Source organism: Meleagris gallopavo, chromosome 2, assembly GCF_905368555.1.
Source record: "Meleagris gallopavo chromosome 2, MGAL_WU_HG_1.1, whole genome shotgun sequence".
Lineage (NCBI taxonomy): Eukaryota > Metazoa > Chordata > Aves > Galliformes > Phasianidae > Meleagris > Meleagris gallopavo.
The window spans coordinates 21114212-21126589 of record NC_139405.1 but is presented as its reverse complement, the minus strand read 5'-3'; the positions used below and the strand labels follow the sequence as shown (position 1 = coordinate 21126589).

The 12378-nt window shown below is 41.5% G+C and overlaps 1 protein-coding gene across 4 annotated transcripts; it reads right to left on the bottom strand.

Annotated features, from left to right (window-relative positions):
* Nucleotides 1–362: 362 nt before the first annotated feature.
* Nucleotides 363–12007, bottom strand: ANGEL2 (angel homolog 2). 4 transcript variants are annotated; one of them, XM_085219260.1, is made up of 9 exons: nucleotides 11881–12007; nucleotides 10483–10898; nucleotides 9612–9865; nucleotides 8802–8871; nucleotides 7344–7765; nucleotides 5837–5963; nucleotides 5087–5168; nucleotides 3264–3427; nucleotides 363–857 (listed from the first exon to the last, which is right to left on the bottom strand). In XM_085219260.1, the coding sequence occupies exons 2-9, from the start codon at nucleotides 10889–10891 to the stop codon at nucleotides 703–705; spliced, it is 1683 nt and encodes a 560-aa protein (XP_085075386.1). In that variant the 5' UTR covers nucleotides 10892–10898; nucleotides 11881–12007; the 3' UTR covers nucleotides 363–702. The 4 variants fall into 4 exon arrangements, 3 of the variants coding, with proteins under 3 accessions (XP_085075386.1, XP_085075384.1, XP_085075385.1); XM_085219258.1 differs by having other exon boundaries at nucleotides 11741–11914; XM_085219259.1 differs by having other exon boundaries at nucleotides 5108–5168; nucleotides 11741–11914.
* Between the last annotated feature and the right edge of the window lie 371 nt (nucleotides 12008–12378).

The following is a 12378-nucleotide window of genomic DNA, read 5'->3' as shown; positions in this document are numbered from 1 at the left end:
AGAGAAGGTCATAGCTGAGCACATCCAAAGCATTTGCATTTAAATTAGTGTAAAATTTAAGATTCAGACCAGCCCTACAGCATGTTTGGAATGGCCTAAATAAATGCTTCCTGCTGTAGAAGAGATTGGAACTGACATGAAACCTGTCCTGGGAAAGAGCTGAGGCTTTAAGCACATACTTCTCTGAGTGCCAGACAAGGGCTGCTCAAGTCCTACCTTACCTATCTTCTCCTGTTAAATTCCTTTGCAGAAGTACTGAGATGAACGTGGCTCAAAAGGAACTCCATAATAAAATAATATTTTCAGCTCATTACAAAATTTGACATGCACAAACTCTCCCCTTTAATTGAAGAAATGCACAGTTCTCAGAGAATAATCCATTTTACTCAGATTTACAGTAAAGACCATTTACAGCATTTCTGTGAAAAATAATGCCATTTTAAGACTGGCACAGATGTTTTCCATTATCAAAGGGGAAGCTCATGTAAACTTTTTTTTTTTTGCCTCAAAGACTTCATAAAGTAATTCAAACTCTTAAAAAAAGTCTCTTTAAAAAGTCTACTTTACCCAGCACTACCAAATCAGCATGCAAGCAAAATATTTAAACCGAACCAGCAGTGCTTAAACTAACTTTAAAAAATATAAATCACATTAAGAGAGAAGGTGGGAGTAACTGTAGCTACATGGAAAGTCCTTTGGGTGTTACCGTTCAATGAGCCTGAACTCTGCAAGCAATGGCAGGTGGTCAGAGGAGTTATTTTCATTGGGAAGACCATTAACAGTCCAGAGATCTTTCTCTGTTAGAAGTGCCAACCTTCTGAGGAGCTTCAGACCTCCATGAAGAGAATCCTCCGTTCCTAAGTGAAAACAAACAGACAAAAACATTCAGTGTAGACTAAACTGAAAAGTGAAAAAAAAAAAAAGTAATAGATGGCATTCATACATTTTCAGAAAGAACAGAACATGACAGTCTGTGGTTTTGTATGGAACAATAACCAAACAAGATGCTTTGGAATTCTTTCAATTTATTACTGTTCCCACACAGAAGGGCTTGCTCCCACAAGAGCTGCAATACTCAGAAGGACACAGCCCCTCCACTTTGCAGGAGGGGGAGTTGAGGTAATTAATAAGGGAAAGGGATTTATTTGTCCATTGTAGCTTCCCTGAAAAAAACCTCATACAATCCAGTCTTATTCCTTAGTGCAGCACCATGGCTGTACAGAGCTGACATTTGCAGAATTAAGAATCTCATGAGATTTACTGGTACACATAGTATTTCTGTATCCTCAAGCATGCAGTTCTCCAGCAGGCAGACAGTACTCTCTCTGCTGAGGATAAAAGCATTTTGGCATCTTCATTCCTAATTGCTCATCATAAGAAATGGGTCTTTCCCAGTGTTTCCTGCTAACTTTCCATCATAGCCTTAAAATAAATCTTAAAAGTACCAGCCCCCTCCCCAAAGTAAAAGCATCACATTGGTCATGGAAGAGGGGAAGACGAATGACAGCCTTTTACAACCTTATTATTATTATTACGCATTACATTATGTTATTAATGTGTCCTCATTAAAAACAAATGAACAAACAAACCACAAAGCCAGCAGCAGCAGCAAGAAGCTTTTTTTTTGCATTAAGAAATTCTGTTAAGAATGAGATCCTTCGTGTTGCATCAAACTTCTAGACTTCTTGAGCTGTCTCCTTGAGAGAGCAGACTATTCTGACTATTCTGCACCCCTACCTGTTGTTGCACAGAGATACTACAGAGGGAGCTGAGTGCTTTTCAGGAATGGCCCAAAACAGCTGCAACTTTGACAAAAATGTGTATGAAATGAATGTGTATGATCAGCTGATTTCAGAACTTCCAGCTGAACCTTTTAAGGGCTGGCTTACAAGTAGAACTATGTAAAGGATCACCCAGCAACTATTAAACTCCTTGCAGAGTTCAGGAGCTTCACCCCCTTTGCAAACTGCTAGCTTACCAGGTCTCTGACAACTCAGCAGCTGCTTACTGCTGCCGTGAAGGAAATCCTTCTTGCTGCAAAAATGTCTCAGTGTCCTTAGAGCACGTCTGCTCAGCTCATGAGCCAAATGTATTATTTTGGCAGCACCTGCACTTCTACAAAGCAGCAGTTCATTGCTACAGAGAGCGTGGTCTGTATGCAGTGATTCATGCCAGCTCAGGGCATGCACTTTGGAAGCAACCAAATCAAATCCTGCAGGACCCAGGTAAGTACTAACTCCCTTTTCACAGAAACATTTCCAGAACACCAAACTAAGTTCTTAGCTAAGCATACCATAATTTTTTAAGTCACAGAGCACTCAGATTGCACACAATTCAGGAGCTATTTAGAGACTCTTTTCTAGAGAAGCTTTTCATTTGCTGTGCGCGTTACGACAAGCGAGACTTCAGTACATTCACTCAATGAATGTTAATGATCTAGACCCCAAGTATGAGAGATGAAGGTGCAGTTTTCATTTCAGTTACCAAGAATAATGGCAATTCATAAAAATCAATGGCAATCTGCACTGGGAGCAGTAGAATCCAGGTTTCTTTGCTCAGAGTTCTGCAGAGCCATTTATCTGATGGCACTGCGTCGTGCACTCATGTCTGACAATGGCATAAGACACGCAGCTAACTGTGACATGAAAAGTCTGCTGCTCAGGAGCACCACACTAACACACAACTACCATCAAAGCAGTGCAGTTCCCCACCAAGACAGGCACCCACAGAGGCACTGCGTCTTTCTTGCACCATCTGGTGAGTTTTAGCTGCAACTGCAAGCAGGAGAGTGATAACTGGGCATCTGCCTGTGCCTCCTCTCAGAGGAAAGGCCATTCACTTGACATTAATTACACCAAGACTATCTGAAAAGTAATTTTCTAGGAAGCAGTTCATTTAGCAGCTTTGGCACGTGTCATGAATTGCCATTTTATTGACTGAATGATTGGAAAAACTACTTTGTTGTAGGTCTGGCCACTAAGATCCTCCGTGAGTTACCGTCAACAGTATTTTCCAAGTGCTACTTACATCACTGATTTTCTGTAGCCTTAGCTCTTGGTTTCCATGCTGAGATGGTAACTACAGGAATGTTTCTCTAGGTGAAAGAGTTTGCCCTGTGTGACATTCCAGCTGTGGTAGGTTGACAAGGCAGCCATACCTCTGAGGTACTCGATATGGATCAAATTATCACGTTTCCCTTACAACCGGATCCAGAAGTTCCCTTTTAGCATCTCTGAAAAATAATTAAAAGTTGGTTTCTTTACCTGGTTGGGCAACAGAATCATCATTTGCTGCAGAATAGAAAATATAATCCACAGTGACTGCGCTTCGGGAGTGACAAGTTGTTACTTCTGGCAACCCATTTTCAGGGAAGTAGTGAGAATAGACTGAAGACAACTTAAAACGGTGCTGCAATTTTGAAGACAATCTAGACAGGAATCAAAAGAAAAACATTTTATTTTCTTGCATTTCCTAGAAAAAGCCATCAAATGGTTTCTCGTTCAAACAAAATAATCATCTGGATATGCAAGCAAACTGGTGTTTTCCTTAAGCAATCAATCTCATCACTTTTTGTGCTAGAAATGTTTATATAAGAATAGTTTATAAAAAAGGGACTGGCTATGAAACCAGGGCCCTACTGTATGTAAAGAAATCAATGTGTTTTTTTTTTTCCCCTGAACTAAAACTCAAGAGTTTTCAAGTTAAACTTTCCTCTACTCAGGCTGCTGTTCTGCCTTTCCTCAGCAGCAGCCAGTCTGGTCCTCATCATCTCATGCATTTATTCAATTCTAAAAGAAAAAGGCACAATTGCACCTTTCAGCAGAAGAGCTCTTCTCTCTATCCCAGCCATTTGCTCCATTGGCTCAGCAAATTACCCTTTCCTCAGCTGTACCTTCCTCGCCCTGCATGGCTGCATTTTAAACCTAATCTGCTATATGTTCTGGTTAAAATAAAATGTTTTGCTATTGTTTTTACAATTAAATCAGCCTGGATGGCAGTGGGTACAATACAAGAAAGTAGCAATTTCTGCTCTAGAAGTGGATGGGGAATAAGTTCCTCTTTTCAACTGATTCTAGTGCCAACAGTTATACGTTGCAGCTTCTGTAGACTTCTGCATCCTGCATTTTGATGGCCTTTTCCATCTACGTTTAGCAGAAGTGCAGCTTTCCTGAGACACTACAGCCTGCCCTAACAGCCTGACACCAGCCAGTGCCAAATGGTTAGGCAGGGAGTGAGAACTGGTTAAACATTCAGCAATCCTGTGACTGACAGCCTCGCCAACAATCATTGCATCTACACCAATAAGCTTTTTCTTCTATGAGTTTTCCTTACCACTGCTCAAGTACTTGTGCAGCGTTGTTTAGCAGTTGGTTTTATTTCTGCTGAAAGCGAAGAGCGTTTGTCTGTTTTATATCTACTGCCTGGAAATTTGTCACAGTGAGTACATTCTCTACTTAACCCTTCAATATTCGCTCAAGTTCTGCTAGCCCTAAATGATTTTCCAGTTAATCCCCTCCCAGCTTTCTTTTTTTTTTTTTTTTTTTTTTTTTTTCCTAAATCAAGAGACCCAAGTCCATTTAGTCACTCTTCAGATCAAAGCTATTCCAATGACTTTGATCATCCTTGTTACTTCATTTCCCTTATGAGATGAAGCAAAAACCTGCAGGCAGTCTGCAACATGTGGCATGCTACAGATTTATTTACACTGTAGCATTCCATTTTCTGTACTGTTATCGACTCCCTTCCTCAGAACAGTTATTCCTTGCCTTTTTGATTCTGATAAGACCTGGCTAACTTAGAGCCTGACATCACACATAGACCATTAAAGGAGCTTCCTCCTTTTTTGCTTTATTTTACATGCTTTTCCCAGTTTGGTAAATGCAAGTATATTCTTCCTTTAAAACAAACAAACAAACACCTGTTTCTTCACAGCAGTCTACTGATTATTTTGCCAGATGGACAGATTGGGATCAGTGTGCATCTCATATCCATGTCTGAAATCAAATATAAGTTTGGTCTACAAACAAAACCAATATACAGTCCCCCACCCCTCCAAAATATCCAAGATCCAGTCAAAGGAATGCACCTTTTCCCTAACAACACATACTTTTCAGATGCTATTACAATCTCTTTGGTGTTATCCGATGTTGCTTCCTCTGTTTTTTCTCCTGTCAAATAAAAATACATTCAGTTTACATTTAAAAAGTAGGATGTAGGTGAGACTATAATATTGAAAAGCTACAACAGAATATCTGAATATCTCTAAGTATGTTTATTTCTTGCGGCAAGCAAGGTACAATTCACAAAACTGGACTAAATTATTGCGTTCCATTATTTAGATTCCCTACATCACATTATTTCAAATTGTTTTGTCTGACAAACACAAAAGGTGGATGAAAGATGCCATAACGTTCAACAAGGAATCACTTTCTTTTCCCATTTGTCTCATGAGATACTCCTACTGTAATACATGAACACTGGAGCAGAATGTAGGCTGATGCTACATGCTGCATTCCTCTCTCTTCTCCCTGTCACAGCACAAGCAGTTGTCCTGATGCAAACACAGTAATCCTGATGTGATTATCTGTCACTTCCTGACTGGCAAATTCTGTGTCTTCTCAAAGATTTAAATCTGGAAATGCTTATCTTGTACAATATTCAAATTTGCAAGTGCATACGTGAACAAATAGCCTTACACTCAAACAAGCCCAACAATAAGTTTGTGCAAGCTCAAGGCTATTTTTTTCCCCTTCTACTAAAAAAGATTATCTGTTTTTCAGTGCTTCCTGAAGGATTCTTTCAAAGGACCACAAAATCCATCAATCCCGAAACTGACCTGCATCTTCTTCTTTTTGCTGCTGTTTTATTTCATACACACAGTTTTGTGAAATACCTAATTTTTTGGGCCAAATTGGAATAGATAAGATTCTTTGTCCCCTTGGAAACTGTTCTTGTCCAGAGACCTAAGAAAGACAACATGCTTTTTCAGAAGAAATTTGATTTAAAAAAAAGACCCTGATGTGACCACACATTTTCTGTACATTAAAAACGTAAGCAAAACACAGCCCCCTAGAATAAATCTTTTATAGAGACTTGACAAGCCATTATAAAAAACAGTAAATGCTCCTGATCATAGAACAGCTTGGGTTGGAAGGGGCCTTAAAAATCACCCAGGCCCAGCCCCCAGCCATGGGCAGGGCTGCCACCAGCTCAGCTGCCCAGGGCCCATCCAACCCGGCCATGAGTGCCTGCAGGAATGGGGCACCACAACTTCTCTGGGCAGCTGTACCACTGCCTTGCCACCCTCTCTGTGAAAAGCTTTTATCTAAACCTAACTTCTTTCAGTTTAAAGTCATTACCTCTTGTTCTATCGCTACACTCCCTGATAAAGTGTTTCTCCTCATCTTTCTTGTTGAACCCCTGTAAACGCTGAAGGGCCACGAGGTCTCCCTGCAGCCTTCTCTTCTCCAGGCTGACCAGCCCAACTCCTTCAGCTTCTCTTCACAAGAGAGGTGCTCCAGCCCTCTGAGATCCTCATGCTCTCCTCTGCACCACTAAAACAGGTGCACATCCTTCCTGTGCTGGGGGCTCGGAGCCGAACCCAGTACTCCAGTGAGGTCTCATCAGAACGTACATCCCCTTTGTTTACTCCTATCACGGTTTTTTTGCAGCTACCTAATTTTCTAAGGGAGCTGTTGTGACACAAAGCTGAGAGATTACTGAGAACACTGTTTGCAGTGTAATAGGACTGAGTATAGACATCTCACTAGCAGAATCTTATTTCATCTTTTTTATGCTTATTCTTCTGGGATCAAGTAAGGACAAAGATGGGCTAAAAACAACTACCCACTGCCAACAAACACCATGGGGCTGTTTTCCTATTTTCTCATTGTACACAGTTCTGTGCTTCCTATTGAATAGCTTTGGACATACCCAAGAGCTATGGCACACAAGAATTTATGAAGAAAACCATCTAACCTGAAACAGTTTAGCCTCAGCACCCAATCCCATACTTGATTTTTACAGTTTTTCTAACCAGTGTAATTCAAAGCTCATCTAAAACAAAAGTCATCTTCTCAGAGAGAACAGTAATTGATTAAGTGGTTATTTTCTCCTGCTTAAAGACCAGAGCACTGAGAAACAGTGATACAATCATCCTGTGGATAACTGCATTTTAAGAACAATTAATTTGTTTGGCAGATTTTTCATTTTAGAGTGATAGAGGCAGATACAACATCCTGTAAGGCACAGCTAACAAACCCAGGCTTAACTCCACAGCAAATTTCTATCAATTCTCTTTAATCAGAATCAACTTTTTTCCAGGTAAAAAATGAAAAGCTTACCTTCCCTATAGCAAGTCCTTCATAATTTAACTTCCCTTCCTTTATAAATCTGTACAGTGGAGAACCAGGAACAGAATTGAAGTCACCACAGATGATAATTGGGCAGAAGATACCATTCTTCTGAGGGGCAACACTAGCAATCTCTGCCAGGAGCATTGCAAGTTGGGTCAGTTTGATATCCCCTCTCCTCGGGTTATACAGCAGATGTGTATTAGCTATACAGATGGCAGCATTAGTTTTACATGGAAATTTAGGCTGCAAAAGTAAGACTAGTCCAACGTTGTCCCTGTCCAAGAGTGGAATATCCCGGCGAAAAAATTCCACGGGATTTGATGAGATCAGCCTAAATTTGGAAGTTTTGAAGCAAATAGCACAGCCATCAGGTTTGCTTCCTGTCCGCATTTTATACTCACAGTGATATCCTGCAAGAAAAGTAATTAAAAACATAGAATACGATTGTAAAAACACAGACTCATTAAAAAAAAAAAAAAGTTACATTTCACACTACTTTTTCCCCTCCCACAGCAGTAAAGACTCAGTCTGCAGTACAGAAGCCTGAGGGAAGTTCACCGCACTCTTTACATTCCTTTCTTTAATGTTCATCATTGAACTCTGCATCTTTTGAGGTTAAATTTTCTGATGCTTATGTTGTTTTGAAGGACAGATGACTTTAATGGGAAGTATTTGGTGTCACTAAATACAAAGCTAAAAACAGAGTTCCTAAACAATATCCGTCGCAAACTCCCTAAGAGAAACTCAGACCTGAGTGGTTTCTGACAGCAATACCAAAACAGCTGGGTCCCAATAAAAAGAAACTTATGTAAAACTTAGTTCCTGTTTATCTTTCAAGTTGATGGGGATCATCCCCAGTAACTCTTGTTTTCCAAAAATAATTGCTTTAAGATGGCATTGAGCTGCCATCTCAAGTCAGGAAATAGTTCGGTATTAACTGCCCCAAATAAATTTCAGCAAGAAATGTAAAAATGTAAGTTTTTAATACGGTATTTATCTGGTGTTCTTTAAATGAGAAATTATTTAACATAACTAACGATACATAAGTTATCAAGTATCACTAGCAATCATTAGACTTTACTAGTGAAAGCTTCAAAATATGGTTCAGTAAGGAGAGTGAACACAAGAGGCATTCTGTCCCAACTTCAGTTTAAATACTGCGGAAAATTTGGTCTAATACCTTTCACAGTGTATAAGCATTAAAATAGTTTAAGATACCAACCATGTTCTTCTCTATTCATGTTGGGGGAGGGGGGAAAAAAAAAAAAAAAGAGAAAAAGAACCAAACAACCCAAAATATAAACCACAAGTCACATCTATGCAAGTAGACTTGCATTATAAAGGTTTTTTCTTTCTTTCTTTCTTTCTTTTTTTCTGGATATTACCTGTGAAGCATATCAGTGATTAAAAAAAATAACCATACTGGCCATAAGATTTTCATCATACCCAAGGATTCCAAACTTGACTTGATCTCTTTCCTATAGTGGTCTTCTTGGACTTCTTGTAAACAAAGTACCTAAGGCAAAAGTTTACAACAAAAGTATTACTTTGTCTCTCCGTTGGCAGCCTCCATATATTCAGACAAAATCAAAATGATTTCAGATTATTTTTTTTTTTTGCCCCATAATCCTACAAAAGCTCCTTAAAATGAAATATTTGCCAATGAAAACCAGCCATTCAGTCTTCCACGTCCTTTGCCCTAAATAATTTCTGGCACAGATGAAGACACAGAATTCAGCTCTAGAGGTTCACAATCTGAGACTGCCATAGAGAAAGGTGCCCTATTTTCCCACTCTACATCTATCATCAGATGTGCTGAAGACACGACGCTGGACTGAGTGGACCTTCAGCTATACTTGCATAAGCTATTCTTAAATTCGGTGCCTTCTTTACTGCACACTATTCAAGCATGCATTAAAGACAAAAGGAGATTTATGTGAAGAGAAGGTTCTAATATTGAAAAATAATTCTGTTGCGTGTCAGTAGAACATCAGAGTCATTTCAAAAAGACCGGGAAGTCTGGGACAAAAGGCAACCATGAGTATTGCATACTGTAGAATTTGCCTTTCCTCTAAGTTTGGACCATAAGGAATGCATTATAAATCATAAATCTGCATAACTACTGTTAGGCATGACATAACTAACAGCTCAGCTGGATTCACAAGACAGCCCATCCACTAACCTAAAAACCATCAAGGATTTGCTACCCCATTTCATCAGTTCTTATTAATAGCCACGTGCTTGTTTTCTACTCACATCTGCATCCAGCTGTTTGATTTCTTGTAGAATGTTGGGAAATCTGTATGTCCAGATTAACAAACGTTGTCTGCAGTGTTTGTACAGGTGGGAGTTATCTTCTAACAAATTCTGTGAGAGGATGTTGTAGGACATGACTGTGAAATCAAATTTGGCTTCACGTTCTCTATTACTTTGGTCAGTTTCTGCACTTTCCAAGATTTTCATTGTCCTGCTGTGCTGACAGAAATATTCCCAGTGTCTTTTGATATTTCCTGTTAAAAATACATGCAGCAGAAAACCACATGACTTCTTACTGCTCTTAGAAATCATTCTGCTAGCAACTATTTGCCTTGGAAATTGCTTAACCAATTCTAAAAGCTCATCTGATTAGCAATGACTTAGAATCTCCATTGAAGATGATCTTTATATAAGCATCAGTAAATAGCACAGCAGAAAACAGTTGTACGCTCTGGATTTCTAATTACTTTGAAAACAGGAAACTGGCATGTCCTAAGGAGATTGCTGCTGTCATACCATACCACCCCACTTTGCTCCTTCTTCCTTGCAGGAAGGTTGCTGGCCCAGGAAGTCAAATCAGTCTCTGACACAGGCTTATATCACTGCCTGCTCCTACATCCCAAATGCAATGTATCTGCAATGAATTCAGCAAGGCTTCAAATACTATTTTCATAGTGGGAGAGAAGTCATGCTGCACCTTTGTGACACTGTAACATTTTTAAAACAGATGTTTTCTGGGAGAGGTGCCAAGATAAACAGTAACTCAAAAGAGGTGGTCAATGTTGCATCTAACTTGTTACAAGTTGTTACAACTTCTATGTTCCTAATAACAGGAACAAACAAGGCAAAGCAGCAAAAAACCATCTTTTACCTTTCTTGTTACTCTCGCTTTTTTCATCTTGTGAGACAGAAACACATAAAGCTTCTTTCTGCTCAGAGAAGGCTGGAGAATCCGGCTGGGCGCTGAGCCTCCTCTTCTTTGTCAGTGGTTCTTCTCCCTCAGATTTCATACTGGGGTTAGGCAGGTGAAAGCAAGAATTTTGTGCAAAGTTATCGAGCTGCCAGTTAGAATTCTGAAATTGCCTCCAAGGTCCAAAAAACGGTGGGAGCCTCCAGTTTGCTGAGAAATCAACCGGAACAGGCAGAGGGAACGAGGCCCATGGGCAGTGTCCAGCCCATCTCATACAGGTGGGAACTGGGCTGCCGAAGGCAAATACCTGAGAACCGTTGACATGGGCGATCCAGTCTCGGCCCAGCCTCTGCACATGACGGGGCAGCATGGGGTGTCTACCAATGAAAGTGTTTTGTTACTTAAAACGTTTTGTTACTTAAATACAACAAAATGTGCCTATAGAAGGCTGCACATGCAATATAAAAGCCCCTCTCTACAAGTTAACACATACAGAATATTCATTTTTCTATTAGTTCTAGTTCAGCTACATGAGAGAAGAATCAGATTTTTAGATACCACTTATGCATTACAACCTCTTACTTAGAATTTCAAATGTAGTTGGCACATGTAGAAATGTAAACCTTAACCTAGACGATGACTCGCACACGAGACCTCAGGAACTGATCTTGTTACCCTGAAGAGGGAAAAGGATGCAAACGCCATTTAATTTTCACGCTTTCCCTCTTAATAACTATCTACAACTCCACCTTGTTGAATTCAACGCCACATCTTCCAAGCACTCAGCAAAACACCTTTTACAAAAGGTCACTGCGTGCTGCCTTAGCTTCTTTAAAAGGCTATTAGAAAGGAGTCAGAAAAGCACTGACTTGCAAGAAGTTGGGAACTTGCTGAAAGAGGCGCTGACAAGGACCGTGCAATGACAACAAGGAAACAGAGAGTACGGATGCTCGCTGCCTTTCAGGCGCCACAACCAGCAAAGAAATCTCAGCCTACGCCGACTTCCGCTGGGCACCGCGATGGCGCTTAAAGCTACCGGCCGGCACGGCCAGGCCTCCCGCAGCCGCACACGACGCCCCCGGGGTTCCGGGCCTCTTCCCCCAGCAGCTGCCGCGGCGCCCAAGGGAGGCCGACGCGGCATCCAGGCCCGGCGGAGGCCTCACGTCTCCCTCAGGCTCGGCACCCCCTGAGACCCCGATCCCCGCCCGCCGCTCTTTACCTCCCGGCGGGCCCAGGGCCGCGCCCGGCCCCGCGGAGCCCCGCTAGCTGCTCCGCCAAGCCCTGGCGCCCCCAGAGGGGGTCATTCCAGGGCAGCGCCAGCTCCGCCCGCCGCCACCACAATCCCGGCCCGCCGCTTACCCCGTGAGGGCGGTGGCTAGGCCACGCCCGCTCGCCCGTGGGACTTGTAGTCCAAAGGCCGCACTGCCGTCGCCATCTTGGTTCCGGGAGGGCCGGTCCTAGGCCGGGCCGCCATGTTGGGCCAGGGCGGGGTGAGAGCGCAGGCGCCATCTTGGTTGTGGGCAGCCCGCCCTCCTGTGCGGAATTCGAGCGGGTGCGAGCTTGTGCGTCACCTTCGTCTCCCTTAGAGAAATGAAATGCTGCAGTTCTTACGTGCTAGGCATGTTTTGGAGACAGAAAAGACACCCGTAGGCAGCAGCATCAACGGCAGTTATTTTTTGGAGCAGAAAGAATTTTCCCATAGCATGTAATTATTTTCTTTATTTTGATGTACAGTAGCTGTGAGGACAGTTTTTTTAAGGTAAGCCTTTAAGAAAAGAAAGGTATGTTGGTGAACACAGAAACCGTAAACAAAAAAATAGAAGTAAGAGATTAATTTAATCATACATTGAAAATCTT